The sequence below is a fragment of the Hypanus sabinus genome, chromosome 3 (genome assembly GCF_030144855.1).
Source record: "Hypanus sabinus isolate sHypSab1 chromosome 3, sHypSab1.hap1, whole genome shotgun sequence".
NCBI classification, from domain to species: domain Eukaryota; kingdom Metazoa; phylum Chordata; class Chondrichthyes; order Myliobatiformes; family Dasyatidae; genus Hypanus; species Hypanus sabinus.
Window position 1 is genome coordinate 6,733,500 of NC_082708.1, and position 23,120 is coordinate 6,756,619.

The 23,120-nt window shown below is 49.3% G+C and overlaps 1 protein-coding gene across 1 annotated transcript in view; it reads left to right on the plus strand.

The window, feature by feature from the left end:
• Positions 1–23,120, plus strand: part of LOC132390692 (cGMP-dependent 3',5'-cyclic phosphodiesterase) — a 345,293-nt gene that overhangs the window by 210,608 nt on the left and 111,565 nt on the right. Inside the window, exons 6-10 of the mRNA XM_059963249.1 lie at positions 5,535–5,644; positions 9,182–9,237; positions 12,119–12,178; positions 15,188–15,329; positions 22,704–22,756. Of these exons, the coding sequence (XP_059819232.1) occupies positions 5,535–5,644; positions 9,182–9,237; positions 12,119–12,178; positions 15,188–15,329; positions 22,704–22,756 (421 nt within the window). The remainder of the gene's footprint in view (positions 1–5,534; positions 5,645–9,181; positions 9,238–12,118; positions 12,179–15,187; positions 15,330–22,703; positions 22,757–23,120) is intronic.

A 23,120-nucleotide genomic window follows, 5' to 3' on the forward strand; every position in this document is an offset into this window, starting at 1 on the left:
GTGATGGGACAGTGTGGAGGGAGCTTCACTCTGTGTCTGACCCTGGGAGTGTGTGCTGGGACGGTGTAGAGAGAGCTTCACTCTGTGTCTGACCCCAGGAGTGTGATGGGACAGTGTGGAGGGAGCTTCACTCTGTGTCTGACCCTGGGAGTGTGTGATGGGACAGTGTGGAGGGAGCTTCACTCTGTGTCTGACCCCAGGAGTGTGATGGGACAGTGTGGAGGGAGCTTCGCTCAGTGTCTGACCCCTGGAGTGTGTGATGGGACAGTGTAGAGGGAGCTTCACTCTGTGTCTGACCCTGGGAGTGTGTGATGGGACAGTGTGGAGGGAGCTTCACTCTGTGTCTGACCCTGGGAGTGTGTGATGGGACAGTGTGGAGGAAGCTTCACTCTGTGTCTGACCCCGGGAGTGTGTGATGGGACAGTGTAGAGGGAGCTTCACTGTGTGTCTGACCCTGGAGGACTTTATTCTGTGTCTCACCTCACATTGTCCTTCCCTAAGCTCAATCTGTATCATAAAAACTCAGATCTTTGAAGCACAGATCTTTATTAGAGGGATATTATTTCTGTCAAACAGCAAGCATTAAAACGACAATGACCTGCTTGTGTGTGACTGCAACATGAGTTTGCTCAGGTAATCAAACTGAGGTTGAACTAATGGTGAATTGAAATTATCGGCCGTTGACACAGTACAGAATCTGCTGCTGATGAAGATAGATGGTGTTATAACTAATAAACCGGTGTAAGGCAGATGCAGGAGATATTGTTCATGTTGTCATAGTCACAGGCAGTATTTGCTGGTATCAATTGTGGATCCTGCTGAGGGACCTTGAATCAGAATCAGAATTATTCAGCCATGTTGTGTGTTGTTTTGTGGCAGCATAATATAAAATATACTATAAATTATAATAAAAAATACTGTACAAACATATACATATGAAATGTATAGAGTAAATATAAAAAATAAGTAAATTGTGCAACGAGAGCAAAAATAGTGAGGTAGTGTTCAAGGATCAATGTCCTTTCAGAAATCCGATGACAGAGGTGAAGAAGCCATCCTTGAATAGGTTAATGCATGCCTCCAGGCTCCTGTACCTCCTCGCTGATGGTAGCAATGAGAAGAGAACATGTCCTAGATGGTGAGGGTCCTTAATGATGGATGCTGCTTCTCTGTGCCATCACCTTTTGAAGATGCCCTTGACGCTGGGGTGGCTGAAGCCCACGACGGAGCTGCCTGAATTTACAATTCTCTGCATCTGTTTCCGATCCCTTGCAGCGGCCTCTCCTTACCAGACAGTGATGCAACCAGTTAAAATGTTCTCCACGGTACATCTGTAGAAATTTTTGGTAGCATGCCAAATGACTTCAAACTCTTAATGAAATGTAGCTGCTGGCAAGCCTTCTTCATAAGACATCAATATGTTGGGTGCGCTATAGATCTTCAGTGTCATTGATGCTCAAGAAGTTGAACTGCTGACCCCAAGATAAAGGTTGTTCTGTGTTCCCGCAACATCTCTTTCCTGAAGTCCACAATCAATTCCTTGGTCTTAGTAATGGTGAATGCAAGGTTGTCGTGACACCACTCAATCGGCTGATCTACCCTGTCCAGTATATCTCTCCATCACCATTTGAGAATCTGCCGTTGTGTCACTGGCAAATCTATTAAGGCTTTTTGTTTATTTGAAAAGTGAATGAGAGGAGGAGCATCTTGCCCAGGCAGGCTTCTGTTGCTTAACAATCTGAATGAAGAAACTGATAATATTGTGGCCATGATTTCATGACCAACTTACTTCCATAGAGCCTAAGAGAATGAGGGGAGTTTTGCTGTTCAAAAATTCATTCACTGCACTCTCTGTCTGGGAGGTACAGTACTATGCAAAAGTCCTATATAGCTAGGGTGCCTAAGACTTTTGTATTTGTCAATGTGGAGTGGAGAGAGACTTTGTAAATCTGTTGGGAGCAAAGGATGTTGGGAATAGGAGGGCGTGGTGTGGGTGCATACACACTCAGCCCTGAGACACCAGGAAAGGTCATTTGATTCCAAACAATCGGTTTATTGATCATTACAGAATGTCTCTCTGGTGCTTCCTGCTCCCTTCTCTCTCCCTTCCCAACCATGATTCCCCTCTCCCTGCCCTCTTCCCACTCTCAGTCCTGTATTATCATGTATTGCATTGAACTGCTGCCACAAATTTAACAAATTTCACAACGTATGCTGGTGATTTTAAGCCTGATTCTGATTCTGAAATGCAGTGTTGCCATCAAATTAAATCAGTGAGGATCAGCATTGGAGGCATCCAAACAATTTACTAACCCGAACCCATATGCTCCAGGAAACTGGAGCACCAGGAGGAAACCCATGCAATCACAGGAAGAACGCACAGACTCCGAACAGGCAGTGGTGGGAATTGAACCGCTGACTGGTGATCACCGCTGGTGTAAAGTGCTGTGCTAACTGCTATGTTACTGTGTCAGTCAAATCTGTGGACAATACTGCAAGTGACATCTCACATGGAAGACACCTTGTGCTCATATCCTCTCGTTAACAGTAATTTACCTTCCTGATTGCTTGTCACACCTACTGTTTGTTTGCAGAGAGAGGAGTACAAGTATTCACAAATCTGTTTGAATAGCATCATCACCACTTAGACTATGAGACATAGGAGCAGAATAGGCCATTCATTCCAAAATGGCTAATTTATTATCCCTCTTTCTCCCAGTCTCCTGCCTCCTCCCCGTAACCTTTGACACCCTTACTAATCTAGAACCTATCAACTTCTGCTTTAAATATACCCAATAACTTGGTCTCCGCAGCCATCTGTACCAATGAATTCCATAGATTCACCACCCTGCGGCTAAAGAAATTCCTTCACATCTCTGTTCTTAATGGACATTGCTCTATTCTGAGGCTGTGTCCTCTGGTCCTAGACTCCTCCACTATATCCTCTCCACATCCATTATATCTAGCCCTTTTAATATTCAATAGGTTTCAATGAGATCTCTCCTCATTCTTCTAAATTCCAGCAAGTACAGGCCCAGAGCCAAAAAAACATGCTTCTCGTATGTTAATCCTTCCATTCCCAGAAACATTCTCATGAACTTCTTCTGGAACACCTCCAATTCCAGCACATCTTTTCTTAGATAAGGGGCCTGAAACTGCTCATAATACTCCAAGTACGGTCTGACCAATGGCGTATAAACCCTCGGCATTACATCCTTGTTTTTGTATTCTGCTCCTCTGGAAATGAATGCTAACATTGCATTTGCCTTTCTTACTGCCGACTCTACCTGCAGATTAACCTTTAGGGAATCTTGCACAAGGATTCCCAAGTCCCTTTCCATCACTGATTTCTGAATTTTCTCCCCACTTAGAATATAGTCTACGTCTTAATTCCTTCTGCTGAAGTGCATGACTCCTGCGGAATGCCACTAGTTACTGACAACCAGCCAAAAAACTCCCTTTATTCCCACTCTTTGCCTCCTGCCAGTCAGTCAATTTTCTATCGATGCTGCTATTTTTCCTGTAATACCATGGGCTCTTAACTTGTTAAGCAGCCTCATGTGCAGCACCTTGTCAAAGGCCTTCTGAAATTCCAAATAAACAACATCCACTGACTCTCCTTTGTCTATGCTGCCTATTATTTCCTCAAAGAATTCCACCAGGCTTGTCAGGAAAGATTTCCTTCTAAGGCCTCCGTGACTACAAGTACTCCAAAACCTTATCCTTAATAATGATCTCCAACATCTTCCCAACCACCGAACTCAGGCTCATAATTTTATTTCTTCTGACACCCTCCCTTCTTAAAGTGACATTTGCGCTTTTCCAGTCCTCCGAAACCCTTCCAGAGTCTAGTGGTTCTTGAAAGATCTCTGCTAAGCCTCCATAATATCTTCAGCCACATCTTCCAGAAACCTAAGAAGATAACAGTTAGGTGTTACATTATCTTGACTTTGCAAGAGAAGTGGGAGTAGATGGTTGCCTCTCCGACTGGAGGGCTGTGACTCGTAGTGTGCCACAGAGATCGGTGTTTATATGTCAATGATCTGGATGATAATGTGGTAAACAGCATCAACAAATTTGCAGATGACACCAAGATTGGGAGTGTAGTGGACAGTGAAGAGGACTACCAAAGCTTGCAGGCAGACCTGAACCAGCTGGAAAAATGAGCTGAAAAATGACAGATGAAATTTAATGCAAATAAGTGTGAGGTTTTACACTTTTGGGGGACAGACCAGGGTAGGTCTTACACAGTGAATGGTAGGGCACTGAGGAGTGAGGTGAACAGGAGGATCTGGGAATACAGGTCCATAATTCCTTGAAATGGTGGATAGGGTCATAAAAAGAGCCTTTGACACATTGGCCTTTATTAATCAAAGTATTGAATACAGGAGTTGGGATGTTATGTTGAAGTTGTGTAGGATGTGGGTGAGGCCTAATTTCGAGTGCAGTTTTGGTCACCTACCTACAGGAAAGATGTCAATGAAGTTAAAGGAGTACAGAGAAGATTTACAAGGATGTTGCTGGGTCGGGAGGAAAGATTGGACTTTATTCCTTGGAGCGCAGGAGAATGAAGGGAGATTTGATGGAGGTATACAAAATTATGAGGGGTATAGATAGGGGAAATGTGAGGAGGCTTTTTCCACTGAGGTTGGGTCAGACTAGAACTAGAGGTCATGGGTTAAGGGTGAAAGGTGAAATGTTTAAAGGGAATTTCTTTTCTCAGAGGGTGGTGAGAGTGTGGAATGAGCTGCCAGCACAAGTGGTGAATGTGGGTTTGATTCTAAATTTTAAGAGAAATTTGGATAGGCACATGGATGGGAGGGGTATGGTGGACTCTGGTCCAGGTGTTTGTCGATGGGACTATGCAGAATAATGGTTTGGCATGAACTCAATGGGCTGAAGGGCATTATGAGGTTATTTCTGTTCTCTAGTGCTCAAGCTGTCATGGTGGGGGGGAGAGGGTGTGAGGAATGGAGTGATGAGAGGGGTTAGGATGGTAACAATGGGGAGAGGGAGAGCAAAGAGAGAGGGAATGTGTGGGAGACAGAGGCAGAGGGGGGAATGGGAGGGAAAGCTGGAGTGTGAGGACGAAAGGGAGGGGTAGGGAGAGGGAGAGAAGAGAGTGAGTGAGAGGGAATTTGGAGAAGTAAGAGTGAGAGGAGTGAGAGAGGGAGGGGGAGAGTGGAAGGACTAGGGGAAGTACAGGGAAAGTGGGGTAGAGGGAAAGAGGGAGAGGGATAGGGAGTCAACAGGAGGGGGGAGAGGAAGAAGGAAATAGAGATAGAGGGTAAAGAGATGGATGTGGAGGGAGGGAGGGGCTAAGGGGGAGGAAAGGGGAGCAAGGGGGAGATGGGTAGAGGAATAGTGAGGGAAAGGGGTAAGGAGAAGGGGAGAGAGAGAGAGAGAGAGAGAGGATGGGGATGGGCAAGAAAGGGGACATGGGAAGGGAGAGAGGGTGTTCTACTCCAGGACAGGCCGCAAGTTGAGTCTGGAAGGCTGGGCCGGGCTGTGACCTCTGCTCCTCGCCCCCACAGGGAGGCTGTCGTCACCAAGCAACGCATCAAGTGTAATGGGCTTCACAAGACGGACATCCAGGTGCCCAGGATGAATCATCTGCTGGCCCCTCTGCCGACTGACAAGCAAAGTGAGTGATCCTAGCCTCCATTCCATCCTACCCCCACCCTCTCCCCATCCCTTGCCATTCTCCTTTCACCCCAATGTGCACCCCACACAACCACACTCACTCCTCCCTCTCCCACAACACCGTCCCTCTGATCTACCTCAATTCCAGACTCTCCCTCTGGCTCCCATTCCCCCAACCTATCCACCATGGATCAGCCATGATAGAATGATGGAGCAGACCCGATGGTCCAAGAGGCCCTTTGTATTACGGGCTTATGGTCAACCCCCAATCCAATCGCTATGGTAGTATAGTGGTTAGCACAACGCTGTTACAGTTCGAGGTCTTCAAGAGTTTGGAGTTCAATGATGGAGTATTGTGTAAGAAAGTTTGTACATTCCTCCCTGGGAGCACATGGGTATCCTCTGGGTGCTCCAGTTTTCTCTCACAGATTTACTGGTTAGAACGTTAATTGATCATTGTAAATTGTCTATGATTAGGCTAGGGTTAAACCAGTCGGTTGTTAGACCAGAAGGGCCTGTTCTGCACTGAATCACAAATAAATAAACAGTCAAATAAATAATTAAGGAGATACATAATCAATCATCAATCAATCAATCAATCAATCAGTACTATCACCCTCTCCTTCCTCCCCCACCCCCATCTCCTTCTGTCTTTTAAACAAAGGGGCTTCCCTTCTTCCACCATCAACTCTGCTCTCAAATGCATCTCTCCCATTTCCCGCACATCTGCCCCCACCCCACTTGGGATCGGGTTCCCCTTGTCCTTACCTACCACCCCACCAGCCTCCAGGTCCAACGTATAATTCTCCGTAACTTCTGCCACCTCCAACGGGATCCCACCAGCAAGCACATCTTTCCTTCCCCCCCTCTTTCTGCTTTCCACAGGGATTGCTCCCTACGCGACTCCCTTGCCCACTCGTCCCCCCCATCCCTTCCCACCGATCTCCCTCCTGGCACTTATCCTTGTAAACGGAACATGTGCTACACCTACCCTTACACTTCCTCCCTAACCACCATTCAGGGCCCCAGACAGTCCTTCCAGGTGAGGCGACACTTCACCTGTGAGTCGGCTGGTGTGGTATACTACGTCCAGTGCTCCTGGTGTGGCCTTTTATATATTGGTGAGACCCGACGCAGACTGGAAGACCGTTTCGCTGAACACCTACGCTCAGTCTGCCGTAGAAAGTAGGATCTCCCAGTGGCCACACATTTTAATTCCACATCCCATTCCCATTCTGATGTGTCTATCCATGGCCTCCTCTACTGTCAAAATGAATCCAAATTCAGGTTGGAGGAACAACACCTTATATACCGGCTGGGTAGCCTCCAACCTGATGGCATGAACATTGACTTCTCTAACTTCTGTTAATGCCCATCCTCCCCTTCTTACCCCATCCCTGACATATTTAGTTGTTTGCCTGTTCTCCATCTCCCTCTGGTGCTTCACCCCCCCCCCCTTTCTTTCTCCTGAGGCCTCCCGTCCCATGATCCTTTCCCTGCTCCAGCTCTGTATCACTTTCGCCAATCACCTTTGCAGCTCTTAGCTTCATCCCACCCCCTCCGGTCTTCTCCTATCATTTCGCAATTCCCCTCCCTTCACTACTTTCAAATCTTTTACTATCTTTCCTTTCGGTTAGTCCTGACAAAGGGTCTCGGCCCGAAACATTGACAGTGCTTCTCCTTATAGATGCTGCCTGGCCTGCTGTATTCCACCAGCATTTTGTGTGTGTTGTTGTTTGAATTTCCAGCATCTGCAGATTTCCTCGTGTTTGCTCCTTCTGCCTCCGCTACCCCTCTGCCTCCTACACCTGCTCACCCCCAACCATCCTGCCCTATTCAAATGTTCATGGTTGTCTGTCACTCCTGCTCTCTCCCTCTTACTTCTCCAGCTACCTTCCCCTGCCTCCTCCACTACCCTTTTCTCCTCCTGCCCCTCCTGCCTCCACCTCCCCTCTCCCTACTCCAGTCTCACCCTCATCCACCTCCCCTCTCTCTCCTCCACCTCCCCCTCCCTCTCCCTCTTTCACCTCCCCCTCCTCTACCTCCCCCTTTCTCCATCACTTCCCCTCTCTCTCTCTTCCACCACCTTTCCCTCCTCCAACCCCCCTTCCTCCTCCATCATCCCTTTCCCTCTCCCTCTCCTTCCTTCAGCACCCCTTCTCTTCTGAATCTCTGAACTCCTCCATTTCCAGACCCTTGATTGTCCAGAGCACCAAGCCTCCTGTTGTCAGCTTTGCTGCCCTGCACTAGCAGGTCTCAAAGCCCAGGAATTCCCTTCCTAAACCTCTCCACATCCCTCTCGGCCTTCTGCCTGAGCTTGACTGCTTTAGGCCTTGTGTTGTAGGTGAACCTCAGCACCCGCACCACCAGGTTCAGGAACAGGTACTACCCCTCGACCATCAGGCTCCTGATCCAGAGGGAATAACTTCACCCAACTTCACTCGCCCCATCACTGAACTGTTCCCACAACCTATGGACTCACTTTCAAGGACTCTTCATCTCACGTTCTCAAAAGTTATTGCTGATTTATTTATTATTTTTAATTTTTTGTTTTCTCAACTGATTGTCTTTTGCACATTAGTTGTTTGTCCATCCTGTTGGGTGTGGTCTTCCATTAATTCTGTTGTGTTTCTTGGAATTTCTGTGAGAAGTTGACTCTCAGGGTTGTATGTGGTAATACCTAGGTACTCTGATAATAAATTTACTTTGAAGTTTGAACTTTTATGATTACACAACTTACAGACTCACTTTCAAGGACTCGTATGCTCACTGTTATTTATTTATTTTTTATATGCAATTTGTCTTCTTTTGCACATTGGTTGTTTGTCAGATTTCATTTCCTGTAAATGCCTGCAGGAAAATGAATCTTAAGGTAGCCTATGGTGACACACACTCAGAGGCCACTTTATTAGGTACACCTGTACACCTGCTCGTTAATGCAAATATCCAATCAATCACGTGGCAGCAACTCAAAGCATAAAAGCCTGCAGACACAGTCAAGAGGTTCAGTTGCTGTTTGGACTGAGCATCAGAATTGGGAAGAAATTTATGATCTAAGTGACTTTGACTGTAGAATGATTATTGGTGCCAGATGGGGTGGTTTGAGTATCTCAGAAACTGCTGATCTCCTGGGATTTCTATGCATAACAGTCTCTAGAGTTTACAGAGAATGGTGAGAAAAACAAAAAAAAAACATTCAGTGAGCGGCAGTTCTGTGGGTGAAAACACCTCGTTAATGAGAGAGGTCCGAGGAGAACGGCCAGACTGGTTCAAGCTTTCAGGAAGGAACTCAAATAACCATACATTACAACAGTGCTGTGCAGAAAAGCATCTCTGAACACACAACACATCGCACCTTGAAGTGGATGGGCTTCAGCAGCAGGAAACCACACTGGGTTCATGCCTGTACCCTATAAAGTGGCCAAATGAGTGTACACGTAGTTTGGGAATAAATCTTACTTTGATTTTGTAAACTTGCTGGTGTTAATCAAGTATTGAATGCAGAACGACTAAGTGAATTTTCACCTCTCTTCCACAGTAATGATCCTTCCAGTTATAGACACTGACATAGGAAGGGTAATCAGCGTGATATTGGTAAGAGATTCTTCCCCTCCCCTCTCACCCCTTCTCTTCTCCTTACTTGCCCATCACCTCCCCCAGTGCCTGTTCTCCTTCCCTTTCTCCCACTCTCCTCTCATTCTTCAGCCCTTTACCTCTTCTATCTATCACCTCCCAGCTTACTTCAACACCCTCTCTTCCCCCTACCTGGCTTTACTTATCACCTGCTGGCTAGTGCTCTGTATTCATCTGTTTGTTCGTTATGTGCTACGTTGTATGACGTGGACGATTATGGTCTTTCCAGGACCATGATTGTTTTTAGCTAATTTTTCTACAGAACTGGTTTGCCATTGCCTTCTTCTGGACAGAGTCTTTACAAGATGGGTGACCCCAGCCATTATCAATACTCTTCAGAGATTGTCTGCCTGGTGTCAATGGTCACATAACCAGGATTTGTGATCTGCACCGGCTACTCATACGACCATCCACCACCTGCTCCCATGGCTTCATGTGACGCTGATTAGGGGGTAAGCAGGTGCTGCACCTTGCCCAAGGGTGACCTGCAGGCTAGCAGAGAGAAGGAGCTCCCCTACCACCCAACTCCTTATTAAAGCTCCAATCACAAGCCAGAGAAAATCTGCAGAGCAGCACACACACAATGCTGGAGGAACTCAGCAGGCCAGGCAGCATCTATGGAAAGGAGTACAGTCAACATTTCAGACCAAGCAGATTCCTTGCTTTCCAACAGTTCGGAAAACCTCACAGGGGGGTGGGGGTGTGGGTGGGGATGGGACCGATGGAGGGTGGTGTAAGTGAGTAGAAAGGAAACAATTGAACAGGACCAGCGAGGTTGTGTTCAGATTTGGTTTGTCAACAAAGCCGAGCAAAGTCCTGCAGATATACTGTGGAGAGCGTTTAACCAGTTGCATCAGCCTCTGGTATTGGAGGGGTCTCTGCACAGGATCAGAAACAGCAGCAGAGTGTTGTAGACTCAGCCAGCTCCCTCATATTTTTGTCTTGGGAAAAAGTATCTGGTTATCCACACTATCTACACCTCTTATCCTGTACACCTCCACCTCTCATCCTCCTTCACTCCAAAGGGAAAAGCCTTAGCTCACTCAACTTTTCCTCATAAGACATGCTTTCTGATCCAGGTGAATCTCCTCTGCACACCCTCAAAAGCTTCCACATCCTTCTTGTAATGAGGTGACCAGAACTGAACACAATACTCCAAGCTTTGGGAAGTATCTTATTCATTGTTGAGCACGCTCACATCTAGACCCTGTCAAACACCAACCCGGACAGATGTGAACCTACTGGTCCTGGAAAGATGTAGCCCTTCATTTCCTATCATCCATGTGCCTATCTAAGAGTTTCTTAAATGTTCCTAAGGAAATTCACACTCTGAACTTCATTGATCAGGGTATTTAGCACAGGGATTTGAACGTTATGTTACAGCTGTACAAGGTATTGTTGAGACCACACTTGTGTGCAGTTCTGGTCATCTGGCAATAGGAAGGATGTCATGAACCTAAAGGGGGTGCAGAAGAGTTCTACGTTCAAAGTACATTTAATTATCAAAGTATGTATACTACATACAACCTTGAAATTTGCCTGGGGGGGGCCACCCACTTCAATTCTCCTTCCCATTTCCATTCCAACATGTCAGTCCATGACCTCCTCTGCTTCCGCGATGAGGCCACACTCAAGTTGGGGCAGCAACTCCTTGTATTCTGTCTGGGTAGCCTCCAGCCTGATGGCATCAATATTACTTTTTCTAACTTCCAGTAATTGCCCCCCATCCTTCATCATTCCCATTCACGTTTCCCCCTCTCATCTCCTTACCTGTCCATCTCCTCCCTCTGGTGTTCTTCCCCCTTCCCTTTTCTCTAAAGTCTCTACCCTCTCCTATCAGATTCCCCCTTCATTAACCCTTTATCTCATTTGCTTACCAGCTTCCCAGCTCTTGACTTCACCGCCCCCCCCCCCCGGTTTCACCTATGACCTACCACCTCATACTTCTTCCTCCGCTCCCCCCACCTTCTTAATCTAACATCTCAGCTTTGTTTTCCAGTCCTGAAGAAGGGTCTCAGCCTGAACTGCCAACTGTTTACTCTTCTCCTTAGATGCTGCCTGGCCTGCTGAGATCCTGCACCATTTTGTGTGTGTTGCTTGAAATTCATCTTCTTACTGGCAGCCACAAAAACAAAGAAACCCAATAGAACCCATTTAAGAAGACTATCAGATGTCCAATGTGTGAAAAAAAGAACAATTTGTGAAAACGATAAAAAGGAAAACAAATAACTCTCAGGACTGAATTTCACAAGAGTGAGTCCACAGTCCGTGCAGGAGCCCATTAGTTGCAGGCCACAGCCTCAGTTCAGCACGAAGATGAGTAAACTTTGCTGAGCCGTGAGCTGAACACCAGCTCATCCCTGGCTTCTGGTCCAACACCCTGACCTTTTCAATCTGGCCCTGCGCAAATATCAACTCATTTCTTGCTCTGGGGCCCGAGCCCTGCAAGCTTGCTTAGGACCGTACCCGCCGTGTCGGCGTAGCCATACTACACCTTTGATACTCCAGTTTGCCAAATCCCACAGCACACCGCAAAACTGCCATGTCATACAAGTGGTTTAAAAGTACAAAGGTAAGGGACGTTGATTGCAGTGGACATTGTCCAGAAGAAGTGTGACTCATAGAATAACTAGCAGATGTGTCTGCTGCCGGAAAGTGTCACTGTGTCTCACAGCACCATCTTGGGTCATCAGGAGTGATTAGGCAGGCGAGGACTGCTTTTCCCTGGAGTGTAGAACTCTCTCTGGAGTCTCAGACTCTCCCACGAGTATAGGACTCTGTCTGGAGTGTAGGACCCTCCCTGGAGTGGATTATATACCTACACTTGTCTTCTTATCACCAGGTATACTGTGGGCTCATGAACGACATCAATGAACCATGCTTTCGCATTCTGGAGAGACATGTGAGTGGTCCTGAAGGGATTTCTCAGTCCCCAATTCTTGATTCCCGGTGGTTCTCCCACTTCTCTTCATTGTCTCACTCATTCTGTTTACTGAGGTGTCTGCTTTAACTCCGGTCTGACAGATTACAGAGGGAGGGTCGCACTGTGGGAGACGAGGTACTGAGGGAGAAACTCCCTGTGGGAGGGGGTGATACTGAGGGAGGGTTACACTGTGGGAGGGTGGTACCGAGGGAGGGTCACACTGTGGGAGGGGAGGTACTGAAGGAGGGTCACACTGTGGGAGGGGAGGTACCGAGGGAGGGTCACACTATGGGAGGGGTGGTACTGAGGGGGGGTCACACTGTGGGAGGGATGGTACCAAGGGAGGGTCACACTGCGGGGGTGGTACTGAGGGAGGGTCACACTGTGGGAGGGGAGGTACCGAGGGAGGGTCACACTATGGGAGGGGAGGTACTGAGGGAGGGTCACACTGTGGAAGGGTGATACTGAGGGAAGGTCACTCTGTGGGAGGGGAGGTACCGAGGGAGGGTCACACTATGGGAGGGTGATACTGAGCGAGGGTCACACTGTGGGAGGGGTGGTACTGAGCGAGGGTCACACTGTGGGAGGAGTGATACCGAGGGAGGGTCACACTATGGGAGGGGAGGTACTGAGGCAGGGTCACACTGTGGAAGGGTGATACTGAGGGAGGGTCACACTGTGGGAGTGGAGGTACCAAGGGAGGGTCACACTGTGGGAGGAGTGATACCGAGGGAGGGTCATACTATGGGAGGGGAGGTACAGAGGGAGGGTCACACTGTGGAAGGGTGATACTGAGCGAGGGTCACTCTGTGGGAGGGGAGGTACCGAGGGAGGGTCACACTATGGGAGGGGAGGTACTGAGGGAGGGTCACACTGTGGAAGGGTGATACTGAGGGAGGGGTATAACCAAGGGAGGGTCACTCTGTGGGAGGAGTGATACCGAGGGAGGGTCACACTGTGGGAGGGGTGGTACTGAGGGAGGGTCACACTATGGGAGGGGAGGTACTGAGGGAGCGTCACACTGTGGAAGGGTGATACTGAGGGAGGGTCACTCTGTGGGGGGGGAGGTACCGAGGGAGGGTCACACTGTGGGAGGGGAGGTTCCGAGGGAGGGTCACTCTGTGGGAGGGGAGGTACCGAGGGAGGGTCACACTATGGGAGGGTGATACTGAGGGCGAGTCACACTGTGGGAGGGATGGTACCGAGGGAGGGTCACACTGTGGGAGGGGAGGTACTGAGGGAGGGTCACACTGTGGGAGGGGAGGTTCCGAGGGAGGGTCACTCTGTGGGAGGGGAGGTACCGAGGGAGGGTCACACTATGGGAGGGTGATACTGAGGGCGAGTCACACTGTGGGAGGGATGGTACCGAGGGAGGGTCACACTGTGGGAGGGGAGGTACTGAGGGAGGGTCACACTGTGGGAGGGGAGGTTCCGAGGGAGGGTCACACTGTGGGAGGAGTGGTACCGAGGGAGGGTCACACTGTGGGAGGGGAGGTTCTGAGGGAGGGTCACACTGTTGACAGGGTGGTACTGAGGGACGGTTACCCTGTGGGAGAGGCATTACTGAAGGGATTCTATACTATCAGGGATGATCGCCTCTGAATAGATCACAGACAGTAGTGGTCAGATATTCAATATGATATCCAAAATCTGATATGTTACTCTGGAGAGCAGGAGAATTCCTTCCACTCAGTCTCATTCTTCGGTTTCAAACAGTAATTATCGTCACTTATCGTATTGCTCTTTCGGTGGTGCTTCTGTGAGCACGTTGCCTGCCATGAGTGCAATGGGAGGCCCAAAGGCCTTTGGCACCGATAAATCCTGTCACTTCAACATCATGGCTTCCACCCGGAAAGGAAGCAAACTCGTGCCGCATTCCAGAAACTTGGGTTTCCTCCCACATCCCAAAGGCGTGCTGGAGTCCATGCTCATGTCAGCCTCCTCCCAGCCCCTTCCATCTCACTCAGTAGACCTCAGGTGGAGCCGCGACCTCACAGGCTCAGAGACCAGGTTCAATCCCGATCTCCGCCACTGTCTGTGTGGAGTTGGCACTTCTTTCCTCTGATTGTGTAGGTTCCTCCACGTGCCACAGAGAAGGCATGGCAGTGGCTATATCCCAATAGGAGTGTAAGGAGATTAGGCATGTCTCCAAAAACACTCGCAAATTTCTACAGATGTACCATGCAGAGCATTCCAATTAGCTGCATTGCTGCTGGTCTGGTGGGGGCTACTGCACAGGATCAAGATAAGCTGCAGGAAGTTGGAAACTTAGTCAGCTCCATCATGGACACCAGCCTCCATAGTATCCTGGACATCTTCCAGGAGGGACGCCTCACAAAGGTGGTGTCCATCATTAAGGACCCCAATCAACCAGGACATGATTGTCATTGCTACCATCAGGGAGGAGGTACAGGAACCTGCTCAGTTAATTAATTGGCTGCTCTTCATTGCCCTTTGTATAAGACCATAAGACGTAGGAGCAGAATAAGGCCATTCAGCCCATCGAGTATGCTCTGCCATTCCATCATGGGTGAGAGACAGAATCTTGGGGGGAGTTGCTAGGAATGTGGGAAGAACATGGGATTTTTTTTCCACTTTCCCAAACATGGTTAATTCAGCAAAGAAGGATGAGAAGTGATTTGATAGAGGTATATAAGATGATAAGTGGCACAGATCGAGTGGACTCCTTTATTCCAGTGCAGAAATAGCAATACAAGAGGAACTAATTTGAAGTTGATTGGAGAAAAGTACAGGGGGGATGTGAGAAGTAAGGCGTTTGCACAGAGAGTGGCGGGTGGGTGGAACAGCCTACCAGAGGTGGTGGTAGAAGATGGAGGTACATTAGAGATGTTAAAAACAAGACTTAGATTGGCAAATGAGAGGGCTATGGAGGAGGGATAGATAAGACTGCTCTAGGAGTCGGTGAAAAGGTAGGAATAACACTGTGGGCAGAATGGCCTGTACTATGTTCTATGTTCTATGTGACAGATCTGTGCCTCCTGCAAGCGAGTCCAGGCTCTCCTAAACCCATTAAGTTGGAGTCACTTCTCCATAGGCCAGGTCACCAATGCAGAGATGGAGATCTCAGGAGCTTTCGATGAGCTAGACCGCAAGGTTCTACAATTATGTGGTAAGAACTATGGATCTAGAAACATCTATAGTTACTGTGGCACCTGCCATGGGACAGTTGGGGGAATTTCACTCTTTCTCTGACTCCAGAAGGATGTGATGGGACAGTGTGGAGGGAGTTTCACTCTGTGTCTGACCCCGGGAGTGTGTGATGGGACAGTGTAGAGGGAGCTTCACTCTGTGTCTGACCCCGGGAGTGTGTGATGGGACACTGTGGAGGGAGTTTCACTCTGTGTCTGACCCTGGGAGTGTGCATTTGGACAGTGTAGATGGAGCTTCACTCTGTGTCTGATCCTGTGAGTGTATGTTTGGACAGTGTGGATGGAGTTTCGTTCTGTGTCTGATCCTGGGAGTGTGTGATGGGACGGTGTGGAGGGAGCTTCACTCTGTGTCTGATCCTGGGAATGTGTGATGGGACAGTGTAGGGGGATCTTCACTCTTGTGTCTGACCCCGGGAGTGTGTGTTTGGACAGTGTGGATGGAGTTTCATTGTGTGTCTGACCCCGGGAGTGTGTGTTTGGACAGTGTGGATGGAGTTTCATCTGTGTCTGATCCCGGGAGTGTGTGATGGGACAGTGTGGAAGGAGCTTCACTCTGTGTCTGACCCTGGGAGTGTGTGATGGGACAGTGTGGAGGGAGCTTCACTCTGTGTCTGACCCTGGGAGTGTGTGATGGGACAGCGTAGAGAGAGCTTCACACTGTGTCTGACCCTGGGAGTGTGTGATGGGACAGTGTGGAGGGAGTTTCACTCTGTGTCTGACCCTGGGAGTGTGTGATGGGACAGTGTAGAGAGAGCTTCACTCTGTGTCTGACCCCGGGAGTGTGTGATGGGACAGTGTAGATGGAGTTTCACCCTGTGTCTGACTCTGGGGGTGTGTGATGGGACAGTGTGGAGGGAGTTTCACTCTGTGTCTGACCCTGGGAGTGTGTGATGGGACAGTGTGAAGGGAGCTTCACTCAGTGTCTGACCCTGGGAGTGTATGATGGGACGGTGTAGAGGGAGTTTCACTCTGTGTCTGATCCTGGGAGTGTGTGATGGGACAGTGTGGAGGGAGTTTCACTCAGTGTCTGACCCTGGGAGTGTGTGATGGGACGGTGTAGAGGGAGTTTCACTCTGTGTCTGACTCTGGGAGTGCGTGATGGGACAGTGTGGAGGGAGATTCACTCTGTGTCTGACCCCGGGAGTGTGTGATGGGACAGTGTAGAGAGAGCTTCACTCTGTGTCTGACTCTGGGAGTGTGTGATGGGACAGTGTGGAGGGAGTTTCACTCTGTGTCTGACTCTGGGAGTGTGTGATGGGACAGTGTAGAGAGAGCTTCACTCTGTGTCTGACCCCGGGAGTGTGTGATGGGACAGTGTGGAGGGAGTTTCACTCTGTGTCTGACCCTGACCGAGTTCGGCTCCTCTACTCTGCCGCAGAGTGCCTTGTTAAGGTCAATGGATCACTGGCAGCGCCCATTCCCTTCAGGAGAGGAGTACGTCAGGGATGCCCCATGTCCGGTCAATTGTATGCGATCTGTGTCGAGCCATTCCTGAGCCTCCTATGGCAAAGGCTGACAGGTCTGGTTCTGCGTGAACTGGACGTGGAGGTCGTCCTCTCGGCCTACGCCGATGATGTACTCCTCATGATGACAGATCCCAATGACCTGCGGAAGATGCACAAGTGCCAAGACGTTTTCTCGGCGGCATCCTCCGCTAGGATCAACTGGGCGAAATGTTCCGGACTCTTAGTGGGTCAGTGGCAGGTGAAATCCCTGCCGGAGGAGATGAGAGCTTTTGAGTGGAGTACTAGACGTCTCCTCTATCTGGGAGTCTACCTGAGTCCTTCTGGGGAGACCTGGCTGGCGAACTGGCAGGACCTGGAGACGAAAGTCATGGCCCGGCTGGGGCGCTGGTCAGGCCTTCTCAGGGTGCTTTCCTATCGAGGCAGGGTGGTGGTCATAAACCAGCTGGTGGCCTCCATGTTGTGGTATTGGATGGTCACCTTGGCCCCTCCTGCCCCGTTTGTTGCAAGACTGCAGAGGAAGTTAGTGGACTTCTTCTGGGGCAACAGGAAACACTGGGTCTCTGCAGCGGTCTTGAGTCTCCCAGTGGGAGAGGGCGGACAGTCGCTGGTGTGCGTCCGAACGCAACTGGCGGCTCTCCGCCTCAGGACTCTGCAGAGATTCCTGTATGCCGAGCACCCTCCCAGGTGGCACGTGTCGGCGACTTTTTTCCTCCGGAGGGGCTGCTGTCTTCACGAAGACATGCGGCTACCACCGGCGGGCGTCAGCCGTGCGGCTTTGCGGAGTCTGCCCGGCTTCTATCAGGACCTACTGAGAGTCTGGAACATGGTCGCCTCAGGCCGGGAATCCCCTCCTCAGGCGGAGGGCGGGGTCCTGGCCGACCCTTGCCCTACCTCAGTGGCTGTTGGTGCGGCTCAGTTGTGTGGGCCGACTCAGGCCGAGCTGCTGGTCGGGCCCAGACCCCGCAATCTTCTCCGGGAGCCGTGTCCACACAACTTGAGCCGTCTCTCATCGATACCCACAGTCCCATTCAGGGATGCAAGTAGGAGCTATCTGTATGGGCTGCTACTCCACATCCTCCACTTCCTTGCCCTTGTTCACCGTCCCGACACACCATGGCGGTCGGTCTTTCCACCCGGAGGTGAGGAGAGTCCCCATTGGAAGTCCCTTTACGAGGGGGTTCTTCCCATGCACCTGGGAGATCTCGGCTGGAGGGTACTGCATAGAGCGGTGCCCTGCAATAAGTTTTTCAGTTTGTACATGGACTTCCCACCCACATGCCACTTCTGCGGGCTGGAGGAGACCGTGTACCACATGTACATGGAGTGTGTGTGGCTGCAGCCTCTTTTTGCATATTTGCGTGGGCTGCTTCTCGCCTTCTGGCTGCATTTTAGTCCCACCCTGTTTATATATGGTCATCCAGTAAGGAAGGGGGCATGGAGGGATGAGGATGTCCTAGTCAACTTGCTCCTGGGGCTGGCAAAATCCGCCATCCGTGGGTCTTGGAAACAGGTGGCGGGAGGATCTCCCCGGGCAGACTGCCTGGCGATGTTTAGGGGGTATGTTCGTGCCCGGGTAACTATTGAAAAAGAACACGCGCAGTCTACAGCGGCCTTGCAGGAGTTTCGAGACCGTTGGGCTCCGCGGGGTGTAAATGCCATCGTGGATGGGGATGGCAACATTCTGGTGTAAAGTCTATTGTCTATTTGTAGTGCAGTAATTGTGTTTGCCACTGTTTTGTATATATTGTATAGCACCGATATTTGTAATAAAGGATTTTGTAATAAAAAAAAAGGGGTCAGACACACAGTGAAGCTCCCTCTACACTGTCCCATCACACACTCCCGGGGTCAGACACAGAGTGAAGCTCCCTCCACACTGTCCCATCACACACTCCCGGGGTCAGACACTGAGTGAAGCTCCTTCTACACTGTCCCATCACATACACTCAGGGTCAGACACAGAGTGAAGCTCCCTCTACACCGTCCCATCACACACTCCTAGGGTCAGACACAGAGTGAAACTCCCTCCACACTGTCCCATCACACACTCCCAGGGTCAGTCACAGAGTGAAGCTCCCTCTACACTGTCCCATCACACACCCCCAGGGTCAGACACAGAGTGAAGCTCTCTCCACACCGTCCCATCACACGCTTCTGGGTGAGAGATAAAGTGAAGCTCCCTATGTACCATCCCATCACACGCTCCCGGACTTTAACAAAGCTTTTGATAGAATTCCATATGGTGGGCTGATCTAGAAGATCATGGAATCCACAGAGAGTTATTTGAATGAATTCCAAGTTTTCTCGACCAGAGAAATCACGGGGTAGTGCTGAAGAGGTGCTGTTCTGACTGGAGGCCAGTGGTTTTCTGTGGGGATCAGTGCTGGAATCTTTGTTATTTGTGATATACGTTCACTAAATTATTTTTAATCATATATATGAGGGCTATTTGGCCCTTTGCAGAAGGCAGGGGAGTTAGTGAAGCTGTGGATCGTGAGGAAGGTTGTCAAAGAATAAAGCAGTTTGTCCCAGGATCAGTTGGAAATGTGGGCAGAGAGATTTCAGATGGTGTTGAATCCAGACAAGTGAGATATGTAATTTGGGAGGTCAGCTGTGAACGTCCCCTCCTCCTCCCGTTCTTCCATCGTCCACTTTCCTCTCCAGCTGAGGCCACGCTCACCTGCAGGGCCTGATGTAAACTGAGTGACTGCTTTGCTCCTCCCACCATAACTGGTGGCTTCCTACTTCCCTTTCCCACTTCTCTGCTGTTGCAATAAGGCCAGAGTCAGGTCTGAGGAGGAAGCCTTGGGTTGAACATTTATCTCTCCCCCTCCAACTACTTTCGTTTTCCCTCTCACCCCTCCTCTTCTCCTCACCCGTCTATCACCATTCTCTGTTGCCCTCCTCCTTCTCTTTCTCCCATGGTCCACTCTCCTCTCCTATCAAATTCCCGTTTTCCTCTTCCACCTATCCCCTCCCAGCTTCTTAATTCATTCACCCTTCCCTCTCACCTGGTTTCACCCATCCCCTGCCAGTTTGCATGCTTTCCCCTCCCCTCACCTCCTTATTCTAGCTTCTTCCTTCCTTTCCAGTCCTGCTGAAGGGTCTTGGATTGAAACACCGACTTTATTCCTCTCCAGAGACACTGGCTGACCTGCTGAGTCCCTCCAGCATTTTGTGTGTGTTGGCAGTAAATGGCGGGACCCCTGAGAAACACTGGTGTACAGGGGGAGCTTGGGGCCACTCAAGTAGGTGGGCTAGTGAAGGCGGCCTGCGGCTTAATTGCCCTTGCCAAGAGGGACACAGAGCAAAACGTTGAGAAGTTCTGCTGCAGCTGGGTAAAGATCTAGTTCAGCTGCACTTGGAGTTTGTTGCAGATCTGTCACGTCATTACTGGAAGGATGTGAAGACTTTGGAGAAGGTTCAACAGGATGCTGCCTGGTGGTTACCATAACACTTTATTTATATAGAGATACAAGGTGGAATAGACTCTTCCAGACCTAGGGGCTGTGCCGCGGACCACCCCTGAATTTAACCCTAGCCTAATTGGGGTGGCGTGGTAGCACAGTGGTTAGCACAGCACTTTACAGTACCAGTGACCTGGGTTCAATTCTCACCGCTGCCTGTAAGGAGTTTATATGCTTTCCCTGCGTAGGTTTCCTTCAGGTGCTTTGGCTTCCTTCCTCCCACAGTCCAAAGATGGTAGGTTAATTGGGTACTGAAAATGGTCCTGTGATAAGACTAGGATTGAATCAGGGGATTGCGGGACAGCATGGCTTGAAGGGTAGATAGGGTCAATTCCACGCTGTATCTCAATTAATAAATAAATAAGCACAGGATAATTTACAATGACTAGTTGACATACTGCCTTTGGAACGTGGGAGGGGACAGGAGCGCCGGGAGAAACCCACACACTCCCGCAGGGAGGACATATAGATTCCTTACAGGTGACTTTGGAACTACGAGATCTGAGAGCCTGAGCTGTAACAGCATCGTGCTAACGGCTACGCCGCTGTGGTGGTCTTGCAGCGGCAGCCGTAAGATCGGGGTTCAATTCCCGTTGCTGTGTGTTTGGAGTTTGTATGTTCTCCCCACGACTGTGCGGAGTTCCTCCGGGTGCTCTGGTTTCCTCCCACAGGCCAAAGGCCTACAGGTTGGGGTTGGTAAGTTTTGGGCGTGCTATGTTGGCGCCGGAAAGATGACAACACTTCGGGCTGCCCCAGCACCATTCTCAGACTGAGTCTGTCATTGATGCATTTCCCTGTGTGTTTGATGTACACATGACAAATAAAACTCATCTTTATCTTTATAGAGTGGTTGTTGAAAGGAGATGCGAGGCAACCTCGGAGCATTGGAGGCTGAAGGGAGAGCCGGTAGAATTATGCGAGGCAGTGATAAATGGTCAAGAGTCTTTTCCCCAGGGTGGAAATGTCAAATACTAACAGCCGTAGCTTTACAATACAACGGGAAAAGTTTAAAGGAAATTTTAAGGCAAAGTTTTTTTAACACAGGCAGTGGTGGGTGCCTGGAATGTGTTGCCCAAGGAGGTGGTGGAACCTGATATGATAACAAATTTGGGCATCATGGTAGCATAACTGTTAGGGCGATGCTATTACAGCTCGGTCAAAGTTCAGAGTTCAATTCCGACATAGTCCGTAATAAATTAGTACATTCTCCCCGTGAACATGTGGGTTTCCTCCAGGTGCTCTGGAGCTTCCTCCCACCGTCCAAGGACGTACTGGTTAGTAGGTTAATTGGTCATTGTAAACTGTTCTGTGATTGGCTAGGTTGGTTGCCGGACAGTGTGGCTTGTTGTGCCATGCTTTATTGTTAAATAAAAACTAAGCAAGACACATGAACCAGTAGGAAATGGGGGGATGTGGGGCACATGCAGGCAGAAGGGATTAATTTAAATAGTCTTCATGGTCAGTACAGGCATTTTGGGCAGAAGGGCCGTTTCCTGTGCCGTACTGTTCTATGTTCTGGGTTTAGGTTGGTAACAGGAAACACACTGTCAGACTGACAGTGGAGACCAACTTGTGAGAATAGAAGCTTTGTGCTGGCTTAAGTTCCATTAGCAACAACGTCTTCAGATGCCGTGTCTCGTCATGGCTTGATGAGGCTGTATCTTCGGTGGCAGGTTGCAGTAGATGGGAATAAAGAATGTTCTGGAATAACATTTTAATAACATTAGATTAGATGAGAATAACATTTCTCATAAGGAGCATACTTTATGAGGAAAGGTTGAGAGAGCTAGGCCTTTTCACTTTGGAGCGGAGGAGGAGGAGAGGTGTACAAGATGATAAGAGGCATGGATCGAATGGACAACCATTGAGGGGGAAGACGGCTAATACCAGGGGACATAATTTTAAGATGATTGGAGGAATGTATACGGGGGATGTCAGAGGTAGGTTTTTTTACACAGAGTGGTGGGTGTGTGGAACACACTGCCAGGGGTGGTGGTAGAGGCAGGTACATTAGGGACAATTAAGATATTCTTAGATAGGCAATTGGATGAACGAAAAATGGAGGACCATGTAAGAGGGAAGGGTTAGATTAATCTTAGAATAGGTTAGAAGGTCAGCTCAAAAATTTTGGATCAAAGGGCCTGTACTGTGCTGTAATGTTCTATGTCCTATGTCCTATTTCTTAACACGTCAGCTAGCATCTATGAAAAGGAAGAAAGAGCCAGCGTCTCAGGCCGAGCCTCTAAAGAAGGGTATTAGCCTGAACCATCAGCTCTTTATTCCTTTCCACAGATGATGCTGGACCTGCTGAGTTCCTCCAGTGGGTTGTGTGTGTTACTCCGGATTTCCGGTGTCTGCGGAATCTTGTGTTTATAACCTCCTGCCTCTTGACTTCACACAGGCGAACTGTACGACCTCGATGCTACTGCTCTTCAACTGAAGATTATTCAGTATGTAAGTCTTCAGTTTTCTCCTTTCATCATTGATCATGTCACTGCTGTTTTTTTATGTATCCTGGTAACGTTACCGTTGGCAGATTGGAAAGGATCACAACATGAGAAGGTCTCACATGACTCTGAACTACTTGCCAATCCTGTCCCACCGGAATTGAACCCCGCTCACTAGCTCTGTAAAGAGTTCCACTAACTGCTACGCTCCTGAGCTGCCTGGGACCGAGGTTTAATAATTCATAAAGGGCCCAGATTCTCTCCAGCTGCACTGTGCTGTCTCTCTGGCTGTTACACTTCACTCTGCATTCAGCTGTTGTTTTACCTTGGACCACCTCACTCGTCTTCGAGGATTGTCACCTTGTCGTGGT